This window comes from Piliocolobus tephrosceles, chromosome 7 (assembly GCF_002776525.5).
Source record: "Piliocolobus tephrosceles isolate RC106 chromosome 7, ASM277652v3, whole genome shotgun sequence".
Classification (NCBI taxonomy): domain Eukaryota; kingdom Metazoa; phylum Chordata; class Mammalia; order Primates; family Cercopithecidae; genus Piliocolobus; species Piliocolobus tephrosceles.
The window spans coordinates 112935517-112961980 of NC_045440.1; the positions used below are offsets into that span (position 1 = coordinate 112935517).

A 26464-nucleotide genomic window follows, 5' to 3' on the forward strand; every position below is an offset into this window, starting at 1 on the left:
ACGTCCTGAATTAAACTCAGCATTCCGCATCTTCGAGGTGGTGGAATGACTGAGAGGAGGGGGTCTGTCTAGCCGCATCCAAATATTCCTGAGACAGAGGGAGATCCTGCATTTATTGCAATGTATCTTCCTTGGTCGCATCCGATAGAGGGGTTCTGTGGGTTGAGCAGAAAGGGGCTCGAGTGGAGGGGAGGCACTCTGCATAGAAAGAAAGTAGAGACATCTGGCAGAACCAGGCGCTCCAAGAATAAACAGTCAAAGCAGCCCGCAACGGTTCCAATAATGACCTACCCCTCTCCGAACCTGGCGTGCCTGTCGCCGCTTGCCCCGCTCCCGGCGCTCATTGGCTCCCAGTCCTGACGTCAGATCCGTAGCCTCTCACCTATTGGGCCAGCCAGAACCTGAGGCGGAGTGCGGAAGCGAGGGCCTGGAGACAGCCGAGATCCGCCTTCAAGGAGGGCTGGGGGTGGGGCTAGAGGAGGGGCTGGGGGCGGGTTTCCCGAGGAGCAGGAGGCCATGGAGGCTGCGCGGAGGCAACGCAGGCTGCTAGGGAGCGCGCGCCCGGCTTTGAATGAGCGGGGCTGGGAGTGAACGGGCGGAGCGCGAGCTCGAGGAAGAGACAGGCAGCGCGCGTGAGCGTGCCTTGTGTGCGCGCGCACGGCCCGCGGCAGCTCGGAGCCTCCGCCGGGCGGGCGGGGAGGGGGAGGGGCAGGTGAGTGTGTGCGGTTCGCGCGTGCCTGGGAGGGGCTTTCGTCTCCCAACCCCCATCCCGACCCCAGCCCTAGCCTCTGGGGCATCGTCTGCCCTTCGCCGTGGGCCCTCCGCCTCTTTGCGCACTTCCCGCCCTCCCACCTGCCTCTTCGCCTTTCCACCCGACCTCCCCCGACGCCTGACCGCTGCTCTGGGGTACTGTTTCCGGGTCAGGGTGACCTCTGGGGTGAAGAAACTGCGACTGGGAGCGGGAGTCAGGCGTGCGGCATTCGCCATGCTCCGCTCACGCGTGGGAGACTGGCCTGTGGGGTACCGGCCCGGAAAGCACCCAGCCTCCAAAGCCGCCTTCCTCAGGAAAATTTCCGTGACCTTACTGCCCTCCGTCTACAGGCCTTGTACCTCTCCAGGCCGATTTTTCCAAAATTTAAATCCCAGTCCACCTGGTATCCAGCTGCAGCAACTTAGAGCGTTTCACGTCACGCCGGGCGCCAGGCGTCGGCTTGTATAACCTGAAAACGCTCCTGTTTTTTCTCATCTGTGTAGTGGGTATGATTTTTTTTTTCATCAGCCAATTTCACGTGGGTATTCTGAAATGAAACCACTTAAGTTATGAAACGCTTTCCTTTTGAGTTATTCAGGAGACCTTACTCCGCCTTCGGAACCGCCCCAGTGGTGTCACATATTTGAGGGCCTGACTCTCGGTTGCCAGACATGGCACAGAATGTTCGATTTTAGCTCTCACACTTCGCTTCTGTTTCCTCTTCTCTTACGGGCCGCTGCTCAAACCTTTATTTATCAAATTTAAGTGAGTTCAGGTAAATTTTATTTTGTGAGCTTTGTGATATTTTCTAACCCACTTCAGAGACTTATAGTTTGAGGATATTCTGGACTGTACTAGGTCATATGGTTTTTCAAATTTTGATATGACAAGATTCGGAAATAGAGTTTTAGAAATACAGCACTTGTTTAGTGTGTACCGACATAGATTTTGGCTTGTTTTATGAATTGTGATATACTGAGGCTACTTGAAAGGACCTCTAGCAGTTTACAGAGAATTTCAACAAGAAAAGATACAGTACATTTGATCTATCAGTTTCTAATGTAGCGTTCTTTTTTTTTAATTGTAGGAAAAATCTTTTCAGTTAACATGGCAGAGCTGTCATTCCTGTTGATTTTCTAGAGATGTCATTTCTTCAAAAAGCCTTAATGAGGATACATTGCCTCATAGTTTTGAATCTCATTCTGATATACCTCAAATTTTTGTCTTCGTAATTTTTAAGGAAATTTAATGTTAAGATTAGATTATATTAACACTGTTCCGTTCTAGAAAGTGTTTTAAAGCAGCCAAAGTGTAAAGTAGCCTACGATACTTATCAACTTGATGATCTAGAGGGCATTTCAAAAATCGCACTGAGGCAATGTGCACACAATTAAAAGGTTTCTTAAGTAGGATATGATGTGGGGAGAGCCTTGGGCTTTCGGGTCAGTCTCTTTAAATCCTGGATGAGTGAATCTAAGTCTGTCAGCCTCATTTATTAAACGGGAGTAGTGAAAAACCTACCTCTTTTGATTGTCCTGAGGATTCCAGTGAGGTGATCGAACGTTGTCTTGAACGTTCAAGTGCTCAAGGAATGTTAATTTCCTTCCGTTCAGCAAATATTTGAGTACCTACTATGTGCCCGACTTTGACAAACCTATAAATACCAGAATATCAAGACTGATTGATGGACATCCTGCCTCCTTAGTTTCTTGCATTCCTTAGGAACAAGTTTATGGGCAAGCTCAAGACAATTGGGAGTGAACCCAGAGTTTCCCTGTGCGGAGTTGGTAGTATTTCCCAGCCTCCAAATCCAAAGTAGCGACTGAAACATAGTAAGTGCTAATATATATTCATTTAGATGAATCGGGACATTAAGTAAATACAGGTCTCAAAGGATGTTCCTGCCTGCCAGTCAGTGTAACTGAGAAAATCAGAGTGTGACTTGATTCCATTTTCCCTATTTTAGTGCAACTGGTTGGAAAATTTATCTTGGAAGTGGTAATATCACTGAATTATTAAGAATACTCATTGTTCATGAGATGTTCTTGACTTTTGAATTAAACAGACCAAGGTTTGAATGGAGTCAGTGGATGTGCTAACTCTGTGTTTAGTTCTGTGAAACAAGGACAGTAATATCTATCTCATAAGATGGCTTTTTGAGTCATGTGAGTTAACATTTCGATAGTGTTTGATCCATAGTAGACAGTCAGTGAGTATCAGTTCTCCTCTTTAATCACAAAAGAAAATTTTCCACAGAATGAGGATATTCTTGATTGCTAGGGAGAGAATTCTATTCTGTAATCACTAAAAAACCCAGTTTCTATTTTTTATTGGAAAAAAAAATCAACCTTTAAATTTTACCTCAAGTTTGCATTGAAGTCATTCAAGTTGGTGAATATTTATTAAACAATGACACTAACAATATTTGGAAAGGTGATGGCTGTGGTTACCAGGGCTCTATATGAAATTTATTCTCAACTTTTATTCATATATATCCTAAAACTGACAGTCCCAAATGGTAAATTGTCATCTTCTTTCTTCACAACATACTGATAAATATCTCCTTGATTCTATTTCCTTCCCTGCCAAGTACCACACGTTCTATAGTCTCTTTTCTGGCTTTTTTTTTTCTTATAATTTTTCAGAAAATTTAGGCTAATTTTCATTTGAGAAAGTTTTCTTTTGGTTGAGAGTTTTGTTCTTGACAAATCAGCTTTAAATGAAGCGATCATTCACCATCGTAATTTTTCAGATCTTACTAGTCATAATGAAGCAATCAAAATTTTTTTCAACTATTATTTTGCAAATGGTAACTGAAGGTACCAAATGAATAACATACTCTAGAGAAGGGTTGTACAGGGCAAAGTAAGGTATAGAAATAACCATAATACAAAATAAAAAATGTTGTTTCTCGGGAAAAATAAAATACCAAAATTAAGAAGACTTTACAGTAGTCCAGCAAGAGGTAATAAAGGCTTATGCTAGATAGATTACAGTGGACATAAGAAAGAATATGGGCAGTACTGGGAAATTGAATAGGGTCTTTTTGGCAATTAGGTATAAGGAGAGAGAAAGGAGGAGTCAGCATTGTTGCATGATTTGAACCTGAGTAAACCACCAGTTGGGATGTTTTTGACAGAAGTATTTAAATTACTGGAGTAAAATTTTTTTAATATTCTGGTTCTTTTTTTTTTTTTTTTTTTTTTTTTTTTTACAGTCACTGTCTTTTCATCCTGTCAATTAGTAGGCCACTTCCAGGTTAGGCATTCAGTAAATCATTCAGCTCATATGGAGAGACAGCCTCCATATGTACGAAAGTACATGAGCATTGCTAAGGTAACATTTTGGAGCCCTGTCTTTGTACCTTAATTGTCTACAAGCCCCTTCTGACCCTAGAAATAGAAAAGACTAGTGCATATGTTGCCTTTCCTTAGAAGGAACTGGCAGTGATGGCTCTACAGAGCAATCAAAATCAGATACTATGTGAGTTAAGTATGTTTTTCTGGCTTTCTGATTTTGTTTTGTTCTTATTTTTTATGTGTTTGTTTGGAACTTTTGTATTGAGGTATAGCACACAAAGAGCACATACAGTCAAGGATGTGGTATTACTACTCAGATTGAGATATTAGATCTTAGCTCTCTAATGCTTCAGTATGCCCTATCAGAGATAACCACTATTTTTTTACTATATAATTTTTAACCCATTCAATGTAATGTTTTATTAGGTAAAAAACTGCATTACATGCTTTTTTCAAGACTTTAGGACTCTTGAATGCCCATGAAATGCATTTTTAAAAAGCATGGGCTAGGCACGGTAGCTTACACCTGTAATCCCAGCACTTTGGAAGGCTGAGGCAGGCAGATCATTTGAGGCCAAGAGTTCGAGACCAGCCTAGCCAACACAGCGAAACCCCATCTCTACTAAAAAACAGAAAAATTAGCAGGTGTGGTGGCATATGCCAGTAGTCCCAGATTTGGGGGTGACTGAGGCTTGAGAATAGCTTGAACCCAGGAGACAGAGGTTGCAGTGAGCCAAGATCATACTGCCACACTCCAGCCTGGGAGACATAGCAAGACTCTATCTCAAAAACAAACAAACGAACAAAAAAAGTGTGTTATAGTACAGGGATGGTGTATTTATCCAGGATGATTTTACTCCTTATGTTTCTAAATGTTATTGCTTATCTTTTGTTCATGTAAGGTAATTAAAAACTAATCAGTATTTCAGTTTTTAAAAGGAGTATATAGCTGTCCCTTTAATGTGGTCACATGATAATTATTACTTAAGTTAGGTTTTATCCCCTTTTAAGTAAGTATATGTAGAACTGAAGTCCAAATATACTGCTTATGCTTTTTTATTTTGGAAAAAAATATCACATTATTGTATGTTTTTTCTGTTTATTTTAAGAAACCAGCACTCTAAATAATTGTATTAATCAAGTGTTGTGATTGTTTCTACAGGTGTTACTATTGGATTGAGAGGCCAGTCTGTTTTAGTTGTGATTTTGTTATTAGCTGGTTGTTTCACCTTGAGCAGAACTGTTAACTTCAGTGTATCTTAGTTTCCTCATTTAGAAAATTTAAGAAGCTGGATGACATATTCTCCAGCTGTTCCAATGACAGGAATCATGATTCTAAATACTTAGTAATTCTCCTCCTTTGACAAAGGAAAGGCAAGGAAAAGCTAACACATGAGATTCCATTATCAGTAACGTCATTCCTGTAAGTGTGTGCACATATGCACGCACATATGTATGTTTGCCTGTGTATTTCTTGTGACTTGATTTAACATGTGGTCTATTCTACCTCTCAACATTGGAAAAATGACTGTCTCTCATGGATTAACAGATTTTTTTTTCCCTCTTTTGTATGTATTTTGAGGCTCTTAGTCGGGACATTGTCATAGTTACAGTTACTTAAGTATTCAACTTTAACTTGTGCCAAAACTCATCTTAAGAAATTTTAAAAATTAAATAGTGATTATTAGGGTAAATATATATATATGCAATATATATGATATATAGTATATATATGTGTGTATATATACACATACATAGATATGTATCTATAGATACATATACATATATACACATATATAGATATATGTATATATATAAATACATAATATGCAATACATATGTAGTATAGGTGACTAAAATGTATAAGAAAAATTTGGAAATTAAGAGCCATGTTTAAAAAGGATACAGGCCGGGCGTGGTGGCCCACACCTGTAATTCCAGCACTTTGGGAGGCCGAGGGGGTGGATCACTTGAGGTCAAGAGTTCGAGATTAGCCTGGCCAACATGGTGAAACCCCTTCTCTAAAAATACAAAAATTACCCTAGTGTGATGGCAGGCACCTGTGGCCCCAGCTACTTGGGAGGCTGAGACAGGAGAATTGCTTGAACCCGGGAAGCAGATGTTGCGGTGAGCTGAGATTGCACCACGGCACGGCACTCCAACCTGGGCGGCAGAGCAAGACTGTGTCTTCCCCCCCCCTCCCCCCCCCAAAAAGGGCACCCAAAAAAAACCCCATTTTCCTTTTTTTTTTTTTTTTTTTTTTTGAAATAGTCTCACTCTGTTGCCCAGGCTGGAGTGCAGTGGTATGATCTCGGCTCACCACAACCTTCACCTCTCAGGTTCAAGCGATTCTCCTGCCTCAGCCTCCTGAGTAGCTGGGACTACAGGCATGTGCCACCATACCTGGCTAATTTTTGTATTATTAGTAGAGGCGGGATTTCACCATATTGGCCAGGCTGGTCTTGATCTCCTGACCTCTTGATCTGCCCGCCTCAGCCTTCCAAAGCGCTGGGACTACAGACATGAGCCACCACACCTGGCATGGTTTTGCCATTTTTAGAATCTTTATTCCTATCATTGCTGTGGCTGTAGTTTTCAATTCCTGTATCATCTCTTTCATAAAGATGTATATCTTGTTATTTAATCATAGGGAGGCAGTATGAGTGTAATCTTTAAGGACTGAAACATTGCAACCAGACTCTTTGCGTTCAAATTCCAGTTCTATAACTTATCAGTTCTGTGTCTTTGGCAGCTTGCTTAACCCCTCTGTGCCTTAGTTTTCTTATCTGAAGTAGGGACAAAATAGTACTTGCTTCAAGTCCTTCCCATGGTGGTTGTGAGCATTAAATGAGTTACTACATGTTAATCACTGAGAAGAATGCTTTTCATGAAATATAAAGTAAGCTATTACAGTATATTGCAGTGGTATTGTGAAATCAGATTTCTGTTTTTAAGAGAAGTTTTGACATAATGTTTCTTTTCACTAATTGTCCTAGTTTCCTAATGGAAGTTGGCTTTCTAGAAAGTAACAAATAATTGATACAAGATAATTATGGTGTTGATGACTTTTAAAAATAATATTCTAATCAGAATATGAACAGTGTTCTAATTTAAGTGACATAATATTGTTCAAAAATGTCTTGGTGTAGATTGTTTTAACAGCTCTTTTGAGCTCTAATTGAAATACAATAATCTGTATATAATTAAAGTATACAATTTGATTAGTTTTGATGAATATATATATACTCACCTATGAAACCACCACAATTGAAGCAGTAAGTATATCCATTGCCTGCAAAAGTTTCCTCATGTCCCTCAGTGATCCTTCCTTCCCACTCCTCCCTGCCCCATTACAAGGCACTGCTAATATTTTCTGTCACTCTATATTTGTTTATAATTTCTCGAACAAGCTTGTCCAATCTGCTGCCTGTGGGCCTCATGCAGCCCAGGATGGCTTTGAATGCAGCCCAATGCAAATTAGTAAACTTTCTTAAAACATTATGAGCTTTTTTTGCAATTTTTTTTTAGGCTTATCAGTTCTGGTTAGTGTTAGTATATTTTGTGTGTGGCCCAGGACAATTCTTCTTCTTCCAGTGTGGCCCAGGGAAGCCAAAAGATTGAACACCCCTGTTCTAGAGCTTAAAAAATGCTGTGTATGGAATCATACAGTTGTATACTTTTTTGGTGGTCTGACTCTTCATTCAGTAAAATTATTCTGAGATATAGTCATGCTATTACTTGTAACAATAGTTCATTTCTGTTTATTGCTGAGTAGTAGTCTGTTGTATTTATATACTACAATTTGTTTATCCACTCACCTGTTGATATACATTTGTGTTGTTTCCAGTTTGGAGCTATTAAGTAAAAAAGCTGCTATTCAAATACAAGTCTTTATTTATTTATTTCAGTTTTTTTTTTTTTTTTTTTTGGAGATGGAGTCCTGCTCTGTCACCAGGCTGAAGTGCAGTGGCTCAATCTTGGCTCACTGCAACTTCCGCGTCCCACATTCAAGCTATTCTCCTGCCTCACCCTTCAAATACAAGTCTTTATGTGGCTATATGCTTTTCTTTATCTTGGGTAAATTACCAGGAGTAGAATGGCTGGGTCATATGGTAGATGTCTGTGAAACTTTGTAAGAAACTGCCAAACTCTTTATCAAAGTGGTTGTACATTTTACTTTCCCACTACTAAAGTATGAGAGTGCCAGTTGTTCCAAATCCTTGCCAGTACTTGCTATGGTCATTATTGTTAGTTTGAATCATCCCAGTAGATATGTAATAATTTCTCACTGTGGCTTTAATTTTCATTTTTCTAATGATTAAAGATGCTGACCATCATTTAATGTACTTATTTACCATTGTATATGTTCTTTTTTTTTTTTTTTTTTTTTTTTTTGAGACGGAGTTCGGTCTGTCACCCAGGCTGGAGCAGTGGCGCAATCTCCGCTCACTTCAAGTTCCGCCTCCTGGGCTCATGCCATTCTGCTGCCTCAGTCTCCGGAGTAGCTGGGACTACAGGTGCCCACCACCACACCTGGCTAATTTTTTGTATTTTTAGTGGAGGCAGGGTTTCACTGTGTTCGCCAGGATGTTCTTGTTCTCCTGACCTTGTGATCCTCCCGCCTTGGCCTCCCAAAGTGCTGGGATTACAGGTGTAGCCACGGCACCCAGCCAGGTATATATTTTTTGATGAAACGTGTAGTTAGACCTTTTGCTCATTTTTACGTTGAGTTTTTTAAAAATTATTTTTGAATTTTGAGAGGTTCTTAGATATTCTGGGTTTAAGTCCGTTATCAGACATATGCTTTGCAAGGATTTTTCTCTCAGTCTGTGACTTGTCTTTTTGTTCCATTAATAGTGGTTTTGACTTGTAGTTTTTAATTTTGATAAAGTCCCATTTGCCAATCTTTTATTTTATGGATTGTGCTTTTGTTGTACTACCTAAAAATCTTTGCCTGACTCAGGGTCACCAAGTTTTTTTTTTTTTTTTTTTTTCTTGCAAATTTTGTAATTTCAGACTACATTTAGGTCTATGATCTATTTTTAATTACTTGTAACTGGTGCCAGATATATATTGAAGGTTTTTGTTTTGATTTTTTCCATGTGGATATCCAGTTTAACCAGTACTTTTTTTTTTCTTAATAGCTGTTCTTTTCTCTCTGAATTAACCTTTGCATCTTTATCAAATTTCAGTTGTTTGTATGTATGTGGGTCTGTTCCTGTAGTTTCCATTGATCTATTCATGTATTTTGATTCTAATACTATACATTTTTTATTACTGAAGCTTTATAACAAGTCTTGAAACCAGATAGTGCTAGCAGTTTTACCTTGTTCTTTTTCAGTGTTGTTTTGGCTATTATATACGTTCTTTACATTTCCATATGGATTTTAGAAATTAGCTTGTCAAGTTTTACAGAAAAAACCTGCCGAGATTTTGGTTGAGATTGCATGGAATCTATAACTCATTTTGGGAAACGTTGATATCTTAATAAAAGTCTTTTTAAATTAATATAGGCCTTTTAAATGTCTCAGCAATATTTGATAGTTTTCAGTAATCAAGTCCTTAATTAGATTTGTCCTCAAATATCATATTTTTATGCCTATGTAAATTTTTTTTAACATTTCAATTTCTTACTAATTGTTGTTAACGTATAGAAATACAATTAATTGTAGATCCCGTTTAATTTTCCACGTAGAGTAGCACACTTTTATTTCTTCCTTTCCATTCTGGATGCCTTTTATTTCTTTTCTATTTTTTTTCTTTTTTTTTGCTGGATTGCATTGGCCAGAACTTCCACTATGATGTTGACTAAAAGTAGAAAAAGCAGACATGCTTGTGTTGTTCATGATCGTAGGGAGAAACTATCGAATTTTTTTTACCGTTAAGTCTTATATTACTGTAGTTTTTTCATAGACGTTCTTGAACAAGTTGAGAAAGTTTCCTTATACTTTGCAGCAATTTTTTTTTTTTTAAACAGGAATGGATGTTGAGTTTTGTCAAAGGCTTTTTCTGTCTCTATTGGGATGTTTATATGGTTGTTCGTTTTTAGTTTGCTAATACAGTGAATGACATTTGATTTTTAAATGTTAAACCAATCCAGCATTTCCAAACTAAGCACCAATTTTTCACGCTGTTGTATCCATTTATATATTGTTGGATTTAATTTACTAATATTTGGCTAAGGAGATTTGTGTCTAGATTAATAGAATATTAATAGTTTTCTTTTCTGGTAATATCTTTGGATTAGTATCAGTGTAATACTGGCCTCAAATAATGAGTTGGGGAAATATTCCTTCTTCAGTTTTTTGGCAGTTTGTATAGAATGGATATTATTCCTTCCTAAATGTTTTGTAGAATTTACCAGTGAAGCCATCTGTGCCTGGGAAATTTTTATAACTACAAATTTAATTTCTTTAATAGATATACAGATTTTCAGGTTGTTCTTATGCTTTAGTAATTTGTGTCTTTCAGAGAAGGAGAAGTTGTCCATTTCATCTCAGTTGTCAAGTAAATACAGGAACAAAGGTAAACGTAATAGTTCTTCAGTATCCTTTTAATATCTGCAGAATCTAATCATGTCATCTGTCTTGTTTATGATATTGGCAAAATTCTATTATTAAGGACACATGTTTTAGATTGTTATGTACTTTTTATTAATTGACCCCTTTATCACTGTGAAATGACCACTCTTATATCTGGTAATGTTCTTTTTGCTATAGTCTGTCTAGCACTGAAATAGTTGCTTCAACTTTCTTTTGATTAGTGCTAGCATAGTATATTTTCTCCTATCCTTTTACTTTTAACCTATTTGTGTCTTTTTATTTAAAATGCGTTTCTCATTGGCAGCATGGAGGGGCGCAGTCTTCCTTTCTTATCCAATCTAACAATCTCTGCCTTTCAATTGAAATGCTACACAATTTGCATTTAATGAGATTATTGATATGGTTAGATTAACGTCTGTCATCATACTTGTTTTTGACTTGTCCCATATGTTATTTGTTCTCTTTTCTTTGTTTCCTGCTGCCTTTTCAATTGAGTGATTTTTAATCTCCCTTCTTGTCTTATTGGTTGTGACCAGCCCTTACACCTCAGAATATATGATTTAATGGACTTACTAGAGGTAGTCCTAGGTATTGGCATTTCTTTAATAGATTCCCAGATTTGTGAACCACTGGACTAAATGAGCTCCATGGTAACTTTCAGCTTACTAGCTATGTGACTTTGATCAAGTTATGTGACCTCTCTTAATTCAATTTCCTCATCTATAAAATGGATATAAGGAAACATATTCATCTGCAAGTTAAAAATATTAAAAATATTTTAAATAGTATTATGTTCAGGTGGTTCAAACTTCAAAAGGTACACAGAGATTTAATATATACTATTTTATACTTTTGATTTTTTGAATTGTAAATTTTTGTATTAATAGATTTAGGTAAAATTATTTTCAAAAACTCAAAATGAAGGATTTTATCCTTACCACCACTGAAAACTCAAAAATCTGGTTTTTGAATTGTTAATATGATTTAAATTATAATTTTAAAATTTACTGTGTTATAGTTTCTAGAGAAAAGTAAAAACTATCTTAGATTTTTCTTAGTGCATAATAGGTCTCTTCAGGACAGGAGTATGACTTTTGAAATCAATTTACTGCATTTTTTGTTTTGTGCCTCTTCCACAGGTTTTGATTCCCACCATGGCCATCACCCAGTTTCGGTTATTTAAATTTTGTACCTGCCTAGCAACAGTATTCTCATTCCTAAAGAGATTAATATGCAGGTAAGTTTTATGTTCAAACTGACCTGTGTATCTCCTCGCTGGTTTTGGATACCTTCAAAACTTAAAATTTTGTGGACGGGACAGGTTATATTTAAGTTGAATATCTTGATTGTAGTATTTATTCATTAATTCCTAGTTATTTTTAAATACTTTTTCTCTACTTCAGATCTAGAATATAGAGGTTCAGTTGTTTTTGTTCATTCAAATTCTTACACTTTCCACTAAAATAATATGCTTAATACTATTTAGGAATAGACAGACCAACTTTCGTTGTTATAATCATCACAGAACTTTGATGTGTTTGTTTCATTATAGGAATGTCGTTAGGTGAAATTATAGGAAGTCGTTAGGTGAAATTCAGAATAGGTATTTCTGCCTATACTACAGTAGTGTTGTTTTTATATTAAAAAAAAATTATTTTGTCTGTTTAAGTAACATTCCAGAATATGCTAGTCAAGGGCAGGTAAGTCATTTGCTTTAGGACATCATCTGTAGACTTCAGTTCCTTCTGTTTTGTCACAGGATCATACCCAAGAGCTATGATTTCTAAAATGTGTGCTGAGGCACCTCAGGGCTGTACATGAAATTCACAGGGATGTCATAGAATATTTTAAATTTTCCAGTGAAACATAGTGATAGCATCTGTTGAATACCTCAACTCAAAGTAGTTCACATTTGCAAAAATCCTGCAGTATTTTTTTATGATGGTATTCTTTAATGTTTGAGATAGTTTTTGTTTACTTATATTTTTGGTGACATCTCGTTGCAAAGCCAGGATTTTAGGTTGAATTAAAAGCAAGTACTGCACCAAAATTAATGTAGAACTGAAAACAAGAATGATGGTCTCCAGTCTTATTCTAAGGCATAAGAAGCTGTGGAATGTTCAACAGGCACACACATTTCATTAATAAGTACAGTGATTGTGGTTATTTAAGAATAAAATAGAAATACTACGTTTTCTTTAAATGTGTATTTTTTACAATGGCTACTAAGCAGTTAGGACATACTTAAGATTTTTGGGTGTAACGACCTTATTCGGTGGAATTGTTAGGTGTTTCTGTGGCCTAAGGGTGCTGTGAAAAAGTTACATACACACTAAGAGGAGGGTATAGTAAAAGAGGAAATGGATAGCAATCAGCTCTTTATATATATATAGAGAGAGAGACATGATTTAGAGGTTGCACACAACAATTTTTGCACTGCCTGCTTTCCAGAGCTTAGTCATATGGCCCCCTAGCTGCAAGGAAGGATAGGAACTGCAGTCTCTGGCTAAATGACCATTTGATAGCTGCTAAAACTCTGAGACTTAAGTGCCGTTGAATTTATTGCTACAAGTAGAGTGGTCTGAGATTTAAAAAAAAAAAAGTCCAGGGTATTGCAAGAGACCAAGTGGGTGAAATGATCATCCAGAGATGATCACTCGAGCAGAAGTCAAGAAAGAAATGGAAAATTTAGGTGGTTGACTTGAAATCACCCAAGAGGATAGGATTTGGGAAGTAGAAAAAGGAGTGACCTAAGTGTTTAAATGACCAGAGAATGAGGAAGAGAATGGCCAGAAATTCACCAGGTAAAGCAACATTAAAAATGGGTATTAATTGCCAGAAGACAGGAAGTTAAAATAAGAAGCATTGTGTCAACAGTGGTGATGAAATAAAGATGTTTTCTTTTTGCACTACTATTTTTTAAAATTTTCATTAAATAGATTACTTTTAGGATAAGAAATTTTCTTGATGTAAAAATATTAAGGACATTCCTATTGTAAATGTATACATATTTAGAATTGATTGTATGTTCAGTTTTAAAGAAAACTGACCATATGTTAGGATAAGTTTCTCTTTGGTGTCTGAAGGAACCTTAGACCATGTATTTTAAAATACCAGGCTTGGCCAGGCATGGTAGCTCATGTCTGTAATCCCAGTGCCTTGGGAAGCCGAGGTGGGAGAATAGCTTGAGGCCAGGAGTTCAAGACCAGCCTGGGCAACACAGCAGAACCCCATCTCTACTGAAAGGAAAAACAGGCTTATGTCATAAATTTCATATTACTTTTTTATATTACTTTTCTATTCAGCCTTAAACACATATAGCTTTGAATCTGTAATAAAAATAGCTGACTTTATCAATTAGTTCTTATTGATGCTTTATAGATTATTTGAAGTGAAGTAAATGACTCATCATCTCTATTACCTGCCATTTTTTGTATGTTTTGCGATGTAGCAGGCACACACTGTCTAGGGGTTTTAAATATGTCAGTTAATTAAATTCAAACAACCCTGCAAAAGTGGGTTTGAATACCTGCATTTTATAGATGAGGCTGTTGAGGCTGAGAAGTAGATAATTCTAACTAGACATAATAGAAATAACATTGAAAACTGTGGTTTACAGATCCCACAGACCATGTTCTTAACAACTGAGTTATAGTACGTCCTGTTTAATGTGGTACTTCTACTAATCCTTAAAACTAAATTACCGTTTGGTTCAAACCAGTGATTTTTAAACTTCTTAATAGTTAATCTTGTCAAGAAACCCCTTGTATAAAATATAAAAGCCAAACCACCCTGTTTAAAACAGCAAAGGTGGCCCAGAACTTCACCCACAGAACCCATAGCACTCCAAGGAGCGTGCTCTTGAAACCGTCTTGCATTTTTGTTTTTGACTTTATATTCCTCTTGAGTTTGTTTATAATTCGGAGCCTTAAGCCAAAAAGCAGTTGCGTTGTTCTGTTTCTGTCCAAGATTTAAAAAACATTCACAAGATGTCTGATTTATGACTTTTTTACCATAAATTAATGAATGTTAATTATTAAAATCAATAATCATAAAATTGAGAAAGATCTTGTTTTATAAGCCTTAAATTACCAGATACATAGTGCTTTTACTTTGCTTGTTTTGGTAGTTCTTGAAATAAATTATTTCATTTTTGTTTCAGATCTGGCAGAGGACGGAAATTAAGTGGAGATCAAATAACTTTGCCAACTACAGTTGATTATTCATCAGTTCCTAAGCAGGTAGGTTTTTTCTTTGTTCTTTCGTTTTGTTGTTTTTGAAAAATTGAGTAAGTGTCCTAGAACAATGTATTACTAGAAATTACTTTGATTTTTGTTGTGTTGTTAAATTTATCTGGTCTGAAAATTCTATTTGGTTCTTCATTTTATCTTGTTTCTTTGTTGACATTTTCTATTTTGTTTTCATTGGTTTCAAGTGTTTGCTATTGCTTGTTGGAGCATTTTTATAATAGCTATTGTAAAGCCTTAGAGAATTCCAACATATCATTTTGGTGTTGGTATCTGTTGATTAACTTACCTTGCAAATTAAGATTTATTGATTTTTATGTGCTGAATAATTCTGGGTTGTTTCATGAACATTTTGAATACTATGCTTTGAGACTTTGTCTTATTTAAATCATGTGGAGAAGCTTGGTATTTTTTATCAGATGATCAATCTGGTTAAGCTTAGGTGAAAATGTCCAGTCCTTCTATGGGTTATAGTTTTAATGTCAGTTCAGTTTTCAGAGGATTTGCTTTTGTTTTACTTTGTTTTTTGTTTTTTAATGGACATAATAGAATAAAATAGAACATAATATATCAGAATGTCTTGTATTTTTTCAACTTTTGATCAAGTTTTGATCTGTGATATAAAATGTATATTTTCCTGTGGGTCAAAGAAGTGTGAAAACCAGTGTTTTTGTAAAGCCTATTTTTCTAATAAATCATCAATGAAATGTTCATTAAGTTGCCCCTTTGTGGCTGATACTGTTGGTCAATTAAATTTAGACAGATGTTGAAGAGTGGACTTCCTGGGATGAAGATGCACCCACCAGTGTAAAGATCGAAGGAGGGAATGGGAGTGTGGCAACACAACAAAATTCTTTGGAACAACTGGAACCTGACTATTTTAAGGACATGACACCAACTATTAGGAAAACTCAGAAAGTATGTTAAGAATTATGCTTTTGGAGATTAAACTACTTTTTAGATTCCTATAGTGAAAATTAGATTATACAATTCACATTTATTAGAAGGCCTATTCCTAAGTATCTATTGTTTGTTTTCTGTCGTGTTAAGTAAGAATTTTATATGTTCAAATGACCTGGACATAGTTCTAGTAAGTTGTACCCCAAGTCTTTTAAAATTATATTTATACATGTATCGAAATCCTGCTATATGTCAGATTCTAGACTCCAGTCTCTGCCATGGAGACTAAGGTGAACTGGATAAGAATTCTAATAAGTTCATACTTTAGTAATATCTACAAACTGATAAGTGGATTTTATTGTTTGTAACCATTATAAAACTGATGCAGGACTGTAAGAACTTAAGAATAATTGTGAGTTTGTATTAGTCATCTATACATTATTTAATCTCTTTTGAATTGAATATGAAAGATCATTTAGAGATTCAGGGAATTACTGGAAAAAGCAGAATGCTTGAGTATTTTCCTTTTCATTTATCAAAATACTACATGTACTTTTTTCAAATCAAAAAATGTAGAAGAACTTATAATGAAAAGTTAAACTTCTGACCTATCACTCTTCTTAGCCAGTTCTACTTCTAAGAAGCAGCCACTCAATAATTTTCTGTTTGGATTTCTTCAAGTGTTTGTCACCATATCTATCTATAATATGATTATATTTCCATTTCTTGTTTACCAGTAACAGACATTGTCCACTACATTCATATTATGGTAAATGAAGATTTATTTATTTCCCTCTCCTTTATTCCAGTCTACCTCACTAGTCACTCTGCTGTATCAGAAAAACACACTTAAAGCTCGCTTTCCTGTTCAAACATAGAAAATATTATCATATATATATATATATATATTTACACACACACACTTTATAAAAATTAGGACATTATTTCACAATTTATAATGCAGTTGTTCCTCACCTTTCTCTCAGCTGATTTCAGCTATACATTTATATTTACATTGTCTAGGTTGATAACATTTACATTCTTTTTTGTCGAGTTGTCCAACTTTCTCAATGCTAAAACACATTAAATTGTGTATTTTTTAAGGATTCTTTAAGTGAGTTTCTTAGTAGATGAATACCTTGTATTGTGGAAGTATACTGCTGCTCTCTGTAGGAAGCTAGTATATTACACTGTAGTGCCTTATTAAATTAATTAGAGTGGAAATGCTTTGAATAAGGCTACCAATATATCATATAAGTGTATTTTGATGCTTCTGGCCTGAATGAGTTAATGTATTCATAGGTATCTCACATGCTAGGAGAGTTGTTTATACTATTGGCAGGATATGATACCTGTTCTTATTTAATACAGTAACTAAAAGTGATTGATTATATTTTGGGGTCTGGGGGAAGTAGGAGAGGAAGAAAGAAAATGAGACTGTATTAATTTTTAAAAGTGAAATACAATTTTTCTTAGCATGTAACTGATTTGTACAACAATTGCCTGGGAAATTGGTACTTACAGACTTTTTTTAGTTTTTATGTTGTAAATTTTAAAAAGAAATATTTTAAGTAATTACAAAATGTTTTGATTGTCTGTTCTTATGTAGTGATTTGTAAAATATCCCTGTAATTGTTTTTCAATTAATCTTTCAGATTGTTATTAAGAAGAGAGAACCATTGAATTTTGGCATCCCAGATGGGAGCACAGGTTTTTCTAGTAGATTAGCAGCTACACAAGATCTGCCTTTTATTCATCAGTCTGTAAGTATGTTAATGGTTCTAGGGAAAGGTTTCATTTTATTTCTGTTTTCTTTAAAGCAGAGGAATAAAATCTAAATGAGTTTAACATAGTATTTATGTTTTTGTAACTTTGAAACAGGTTTAGCAGTTCGAGAGAGGTTAATCTGGAGTTTTACCAATCCTAACCTTTTATGAGATTGTAAATTACAATTAGATACTAAGATCAAGGTCTCATTGTACACGTGAAAGATAGAGACACAATGTTATTTAAAAATATAAACATCAGAGAGATTACCCTTAAAATGAGAGATTAACCCTAATGGTAGATTATTTTAAAGTGAGTTGTGAATTGTTTTCTTCACAGAGTGTATTTTCATTCAAAGTATGACTTAATTTTAAATGGTTTGACCTAAATGAAACTTTTTAAAGGAAACATTTTTGAAAGAAGTAGACAGCTGAGGTTCTCAACCTTGGGAGCATATCAAAATCAGCTTTGGAAGTTTTTTAAAAGCACAGATGTCCAGACCCCTACCTACCTAAGCTCTAAGCATGCTTTGATTGATTGATTATATTATCTATTGTTGTGTAACAACTCCAAATTCAGTTCAGTGACTTGAAATAATAACAAATACTAATGTCACAGTTTCTGTGAATTGGGAATCCAGATGACTAAACTGGGTGGTTCTAACTCAGAATTTCTCATGAGTTTGCAGACAAGTCATTGGGTTGGGTCTTCAATCATCTGAAGGCTTGACTGTGGTCGAAGGATTCATTTCAAAGACAGCTCACTTCTACACCTGACAAATTAATGCTGTTTGTTTGCACAAAGCCTCAGTTCCTTGCTGTGCACCTCTCCAAGGAGCTGCTTGAATTTCTTTATGACGTAACTGCTGATTTTCCCAGTAAGTGATAAGAGAGTGAGAGCACTTGCTCATGGGTGAGGGTGACACCACAATGCCTTTTTGTGATGTGGTTTTATAAGTGATACACTGTCACTTCCACGTTATTTCATTAGAAACCACTAAATCCAGCCCACACGCAAGCCTCCACCTCTTGAAGGAAGGAATGTCTAAGAAGTTGTGGACGTGTTTTTAAACTACATTTGTCTGTCAATCTATGTATTTTATTTATTTGTGTAAACTGCATAGTTGCTTCTGAGGCCCCTCTCCCCAGGTCACCCAAGTATATGTATGTTTTTAAATCATTGAGTAAAAACATTGTTTTTACTAAAGTCAGACCCTGTGGCATTAAAGGGTCTTTGCCTCAGAAAAATGCATTCTAGTAGGGGAGACATAATATTAAATAAATGATCACATATATCAATGTAATTACAAACTTTGATAATTCCTTTGCAGTTACATGATGCTGTGAACATACACCATAGATACTTAGCTGAATAACATAGCATTATAATGTTTGATTTTTTATTTTATAGATCTCAAAATTAAACTTTATTCATATATGTTTGATCCACATTGGTGAAATGCTTTAATCCTACCCGCTGAATTAGCAATATTTGCCACCTATATGATACTATAATACTATCATAGCTCATTGTAAAGTTGTAAATATACAACTACTTACAGAGTTGAGAAGGGGTAAGTAGGGTAGATGGAGAATGTTTCCACTGCTGTTTCCACGTATTTTCCTCCCAAGCAGACAGAATAAAGGGGCATTGCATAAGAGAGGATGGTAACCTATTGGACTTTGTTTTCTATACCAAAAATATCTTACCATTCATTCTACAAATTAGATTCTTCTTTTAAACTATACTTTTTATTTTTTTCTAGAATTCATCATTCATATTGTTGTGAGAGTTCTTTTATACTAAAGATAAATGTCATGTTTTATACTTTTTTAGTTTGTTCAATTGGTTTGGATATTTTTGTTGGGCAGGTGTATTTAGTTTTTATGTAGACAGATCTATCAATGGTTTTCTCCCTTTTTCTTTTTACTAAGGCCATCTCTACTAAAGGATCAGATACCACCCTTTTTAATGGTCTCTATAGTTTCACTTTTTAAAACAATCTAAATATTTTATTTACTCTAACAGTCAAATACTTACTTTAGTGGAAGAATAGATAATATGAATGGGAAGTTTACAAATAAGAAATAGACATAACCTAATTTGAAGAAAAGCTTGATCTTATTAGTGCTCAAAGTAGGCCCAGTGAGGTGGTATATGCCTGTAATCTCAGCACTTCGGGAGGCCAAGGTGGGCAGGTCACATGAGCTCAGGAGTTCAAGACCAGCCTGGGCAACATGGCAAAATCCTCCCTCTACCAAACTAAAAAAGTTAGCTGGGTGTGGTGGTGCGCGCCTATAGTGCCAGCTACTTGGGAGGGGCTGGGGTAAGAGGATTTCTTGAGTCCAAGAGGTCGAGGCTGCAGTGAACTGTGATCACACCACTGCACTCCAGCCTAGGTGACAGAGTGAGACCCTGTCTTAAACAAAACAAAGTAAAATAACAAGATACAATTTTAAATCTTGTCAAATTAGTAAAGAGAAAAGAAAGCAACTGAGTGCAGTGGCTCACACTTGTAATCCCAGCAATTTGGGAGGTTGAGGCAGGAGGATCACTTGAGGTCAGGAGTTCAAGACTAACCTGAGCAACATAGCTAGACCTCATTTCTAAAAAAAGTGAAAAACAATTAGCCAGGTGTGGTGGCATGTGTCTGCAGTCCCAGCTACTAGGGCAACTGAGGTGGGAGGATCCCTTGAGCCTGGGAGTTTGAAGCTGTCGTGAGCCATGATCACACCATGCACTCCAGCCTGGGCAGCAAAGTGAAATGCTGATTCCTAAAAAAAAAACAAAGTAGGGGAGAAGAAAAGGCAAGATTTCTACCTGCTGCAGTCAAGAGGATAGCTTGGTACTTTTCAAAGCTGTCATTTGCACTTTCAGTAGCTTTAAAAGTGCTCCTTTCAGAAATGTATATTAAACAATTAGAAATATTTTAATAATTTTTAACAGAGTATGGTGTTACATATATTGTCAGAAGAAGAAAGCTCAAAACATTCTATTTCACTTTTAGGGGTAAGTATTTAAAACAATATGATATTAAATAAATCTGTTCACAGATTGGTACCAGTTATTTTACACACAGTCACTTCCAAACCTACCTAAATAGTCCAGCATGACCATTTTCATTAGTTATTGAAAGAAAACAGTGAACTTTTGGAGGTCTGCCTTGGGAAATAGAGGTAGGGACCAGTAGATGATACCAGGGAAGAAAGACTGGGAAAAGGAAGCATGGCATAGAAGTATTTCAATAAAGATACATTTTGCATGATTTGTCATTTTTGCCTAGGATTGACACAGTAAGTGCCAATAAAAAATCTCCGGTAAGTTACATATGCTTAAATGAAGATGACTGTGCTAGTTTTTACATTTCAGCTTGCAGTTCTTTTCAGCACAGATTAGTCCAGTCAAGGATTTCTGATTCAGTCTGGGATCAGTCAATTTCTTGTCACTCTATGCCCAGCTCCCTCATCTTACTGAGAAGAGAAAGAAACCAAAGAAATGTTCTGTTCTTGTTCATTTCAAAATAAAGTACAGCGAAGAAAATTTAAGAGAGTATCCCATAAAATATAAAATAAAGAAGAAAGCTGGACTTGCCTAGGACTGTTGAACGTTGAAAGTCATACATCAGTTCTAGGCAAGCCAAAAGCAAAATCATTTGTGCCTTGTATAGGACAGGGTAAGGAAGCTGAAAAGACACAGCAGAATGACAGGTTCTAAGTTATGTGTTAAAAGATACTCTTTTTGACGGCTATGTGGAGAAAGGATGACTTTTACTCTCTTAATTTTGTTTTACTTTTCATTGTAGTCTGAATTAGGTGACTTAGATACCTGGCAAGAAAATACCAATGCATGGGAAGAAGAAGAAGATGCAGCCTGGCAAGCAGAAGAAGTTCTGAGGTATTTGTGTGGCATTTATATTGCAACCTGAGTAGAAGAACTAGATTTCTTCCCTCTTGTGTTTCAAGTCAAGGGAGCCTATTCTGCCAAATATTATATTTTTCTTCATTTGAGCCTTAGATAATATGGAGTTTTTTTGGTTTTTTTTTTGTATTTCAGACTGCAGATACTATTTTATATGATTTAAACCTCACGGGAACCAAGAATTTTAAGCACTGTAGGAACAAAATAACTTTATTAATGGCAAATGAAATGTTATGTATACATGTATATAAAAAGTTTTATATATATATGGTTATATACATATGATACATGTCATATTACAAGCTTGATATTCCTCTAGATCAGAAGTTAACAACTTTATTTCCATTTCCTCATGATCTAGCATAGTGCCCAGCACTGCTCATTTGAATGAAAATAACTTATGTGACACTGTACGTTTGTACATATATCTTAAATGATGTCCGTGAAACCCCTATGTGTTAGATGAACTACCCATTCTACAAAAAATACTATTCTGGAAGTTCTAAAGTTCATTTTTATTGGTTGTTCTTTTTTGTGTGTGAGCAGCAAACATATTTCTTAGTACTGCTACGTTAGGTCAAAGAGTAAAGAGAAAATTTATCTTAAGGGAGAGCTAGTGACTGATTACTGATTTTTAAAAATCAGATATTTAAATGCATCTAAATAATTTATACATTTTTAAAATTGTATAGTAAGATACAGCAATATAATTTTTTTTATTTTAAAATTTAGATTGTTTTTACCATGGGAATAGCAAACAAATTATTCTTTATCTGACTCAACAAAAAATCTGATTTCATTTTTGTATTTTCCTTTCTTGGCTTTGTCAATAAATTACAGTTACATTGAACAACCAGCAGAGGGTGCAGCTAAATAACTGGGAATTTTGTTTGAAGGTTTTGGTTTTTTTTCCTTTGAAATATATCAAGTCTTTTTTTGTTTGTTTGTTTTTTTGCTGGTTAGGGGAAGTCACATTTCAAAATTCAGTCAGGAAAATTGTGAGAGTTTTTAAAATTTAGTTCTTATTTAGTCAGAATAGCTTATCTTTTATAAAGGGAATATTTTTTAAATTGTGAACTATAACACTTAGGATATTGCATGGATCATCAAAAAAGACAAATCATCTCTTTAAAATTCAGTGTTATTTTAAAAAGTAAATAATAAATACAGATGTCTGAGTATTTTAAGACATTTTGGGGATTCTAGTAATTATTAGTGCCATTAACTGCAAAGACAAAGGAAAGGGGCTGTCCTTTTTAAATACAGTAATCTCACTGTAGAGTTCATGCCATGAGTTCACAAGTATCTTAACATTGTACAAAAACCTTTTCTTTTTCATTATAGCCTCTTAACCCCTAACAAAACAAGACAAATTTAAAAAATGTACTTAAAAACTTAATGTTTTACCCTTTAAGGACAGCTTGGGAGAGTGAGATTGTTAATCTGTAATAGACATGCTTCATGCTGCAAGTACATAGGGAGAGCCAAAGAGAAATGGAGGCGTCCGTACATTGTTACTGCCCCTGAGTAGACACTGAGCATTTTAAAAGTGTATCCACATTCCATATCTTCTAACTCTGAGCTTTTTTCATATTGCCACTATAAAATACTGCCAGTACTGTGATCAGTATTGCTAAGGATGATGATTCTGGTACTTTAATAATTCCCAGCATGAATCTGGATAGGTAAAATGTATTGTCTGCAGCTATCTCTTACGTTGTCTCTTTTACATTTTAGTTTTTGATACAGATTGGGTATCCCTTTCCAAAATGCTTGGGACCAGAAGTGTTTCAGATTTTGAAATTTTTGAGACCTTAGAATATTTGTGTTCTACTACTGGTTCATCATCTCAAATATGAAAATCTAAAATCTGAAATGCTCCAGTGACAATTTCCTTTGAGCATCAGGTCGGCCCTCAAAAAATTTCAGATTTTGGAGCATTTCAGATTTTGGATTTTTGTATTTGAGATGCTCAGCCCTTGTATTATTTTAGCTAGTAACCAAGTCAAAACTTTGTTATCTCACTTGTTTATAGTGAGATAACTAGCCAGCCCTTTATAATTTTTTCCTTACCTTCCTTTTTTCTTCTGGTTTGATATTTTTAGTTCAGATTATTAGTTTTTCTTGAACATGAGCAGAGTGATGAAAAATATATTTTTTAAAACTATTCTTCAGAAATTGATAACAAAAGTCAAAATGTTGCCAAAAATAGTTTCTTTACTTTCTTGAATTTTGGTCATCCATAACTCTGCCTACTACTGTTTTATGATTGAGAACTGTACGTACTTTTCACTCACTGTAGTCAGTATTGATCTCCCCCAGGCATAGATAATCCACTTTGAATTTTTCTGCATATAACCTAATGTTGCCTATTCCATGCCCAATTGTGACCTGTAGCTTCCTTCCTCAGCGCTGCATACTTGAATGATTTTCTCACACCCTAACCCTTCAGATCCAGGACCAGCGTATGTTCACTCTGCTCTCTTCTGTTTCATCATCCCACTCCTACCTCCACTCCCTACATAAACCAATCAATAAAGATAGAGAGAGTGAGTCTGGGTCAGTGGAGTTATGGAAAGAATAAGGAAGGGGTATGTGTTTCACAAAGTATAATTAGTAAATACCTACCTCTCTTTTTAAAAAAAAAAAAACTTTTAAGTTCAGGGGTACATGTGCAGGATGTGCAGGTTTGTTACATAGGTAAACGTGTCAAGGGGGTTTGTCATACAGATTATTTCATCAGCCAGGTATTAAACCTAATATCCATTATTTTTCCTGATCCTCTCCCGCTGTCTAACCTCCTCCCTTCTGGTAGGTCCCAGTATGCATTGTTCTCTATACGTTCATGTGTTCTCATAATTTAGCGCCCACTTATAAGTGAAAACATGCAGTATTTGATTAAATACCCACCACTCTTCTCTTTGGTAGAGTTAGTCACATGTTAATCTTGAAATTTATTTCTAGATTCTAGGTGGAAGGGATATCTTAAGTTTCCATTTTCTTTTTGGAGCATGTGTTCTGTTCAGCTGTGTTCATCATTCTCTTTAAAAACTGGCTGTTTATAACTACTATATTAACAGGAGATTATCAAGCTCAATATCAAGCTTTTCTGAATGGTATCCCCAGAAAAAGATGTGGTTCAATGGAAGTACTGTTTTACGAAATGGAGATAATCTGAATAAGAAGTGTCAGAAGATGTGGGTTCTTAACCCTGTACTTAATCCTATGACTTCGGGCCAGTCACGTAGCCTTTATGCCTCATTTTACTTATTTGTCAAATAGAGATAATATTTCTTCTACTTCACAAGTCATGTTCTAACGACTAAGAGAAATCCTGTTTTTGAAAATATTTGGAATTTTCAAGTTAGTGAGAAGATTTCAAGACTTTCAACATTTTATTTGGTGGTGATAAAAAGGCACTGCTATTTGTTTCTAGAATTTATTTGCCATTTTACCTGTGTAGTATTTTCTAAAAGTAAAAATATAAGTGTATTTCTTTTCAGACAGCAGAAACTAGCAGACAGAGAAAAGAGAGCAGCCGAACAACAAAGGAAGAAAATGGAAAAGGAAGCACAACGGCTAATGAAGAAGGAACAAAATAAAATTGGTGTGAAACTTTCATAACACATGTTCTTCACATTTTATCATGCCAGTAGGAGAAATCTCAGCTCCACAACTCTAGCAACATTTGTATGGATTTAAGAGTATTTTAAGAATACACACTGCTTGATTTTAATACATTGATCAAGCCATCCAGGACACTAGGATTCTCCCAAAGTACCTTGAACTCTTAGTGATTGAGACTCAAAAAAACAAAAAAGACTTGAGACAATGTTTTCTTCAGCGTGCTCCAAATATAAGACATTTGTTTGCTGTACAGAAAGTATCACAAATGGAATATATCAGTACCTCTCAAGCTAGTGTTTCTAGCTAAATAAATGGGTGTATATAATTTTATGGTGGAAAAGGTCTGTTATGATTTCCTTCAATGTGCATAATGATAAAATAAATAATTTTAATATTCTTTTGTTTCCATGGTGAATTGTAGGGCTTTAGCTTTCTTATTTTTGTCAAAAGTTGGTGTTGACATACATTCTCTCTAATTTGAACTGGTATTGTTTACATTTGATACAACATTAAGGAATTTGATGATTTTCATTTCATGAAAATGCCATTAAATGCAATAATTTTATTTATCATAAACATTTTGTACATCATTGTTTTCTTTTGGATTGGTGTTGTAATGTCATACATGTAATTTATACCGCATGTATAAGCATTGAAAATCAACTAAAATGACATTTGTTTTACATTATAACTTGTGAGTTTTAAGAACTAGTATTAGTAGTTTTTTCCTCTCACTATAGATTTTAAGATGTTGTGGTATCTTTGAGTGCCTTAGTTCTTCCTCCATCCCAAAAGCCATTAATTTACAAATGCATAAAGCCATCAGGTCAAATATTTGAAAGCTTGTAGATGATTTCTGTATTAGCTTTAGATGCCCGACATTATGTAGGTTACCTGTGTTATTGGCTAGGATAACATTATTGATTCATTAAATCATAAAGGTAGGAATAATAATCTTTTATTTATGGTGTTGATTGGCTCCAAAATAGTCTTAAGGATATAGTTAAATACTGTGTTTATAGGGGAAAAGTAGACTTGATATTTTAAAATCCAATTAACCTTTTCATCACAACTGAAATGCATCCAGCTTGATTTTCCTATCATTTTAGAATTTTTAAAGATTTTTACTAAGTTACTGCCTAGAATCAACACTATGTGAGATTTTAAAATGTCATAGATACTCTACAGGCCAAACCTTGCTAATTTATTTTACTTAAAGTGATATTTTATAGAAAAATCATAAGTTATACAATGAGAGCCCTTTAAGCCCTTAGCCTAAGATTCCAGACTAAATGTGATTATAGAATAAGATGAAATTTAACTTTGATACAGAGTTTGTTATAGCCCCAAATTATATTTCCAGTTATTATATTCATTAGAATTTCTGCTAATAAACTCCCAACTTAAATAGAA

General features: G+C 35.3%; 1 protein-coding gene across 4 annotated transcripts; it reads left to right on the forward strand.

Annotated features, from left to right (window-relative positions):
- The first annotated feature begins 496 nt into the window (after positions 1-496).
- On the forward strand, positions 497-26464 carry EBAG9 (estrogen receptor binding site associated antigen 9). 4 transcript variants are annotated; one of them, XM_023224938.1, is made up of 8 exons: positions 497-712; positions 10522-10575; positions 11732-11829; positions 14755-14833; positions 15599-15757; positions 17395-17502; positions 21309-21400; positions 24928-26464. In XM_023224938.1, the coding sequence occupies exons 1-8, from the start codon at positions 572-574 to the stop codon at positions 25046-25048; spliced, it is 852 nt and encodes a 283-aa protein (XP_023080706.1). In that variant the 5' UTR covers positions 497-571; the 3' UTR covers positions 25049-26464. The 4 variants fall into 4 exon arrangements, with proteins under 4 accessions (XP_023080706.1, XP_023080716.1, XP_023080726.1 ...); XM_023224948.2 differs by lacking the exon at positions 497-712 and adding an exon at positions 928-1257; XM_023224958.1 differs by lacking the exon at positions 497-712 and adding an exon at positions 1416-1526.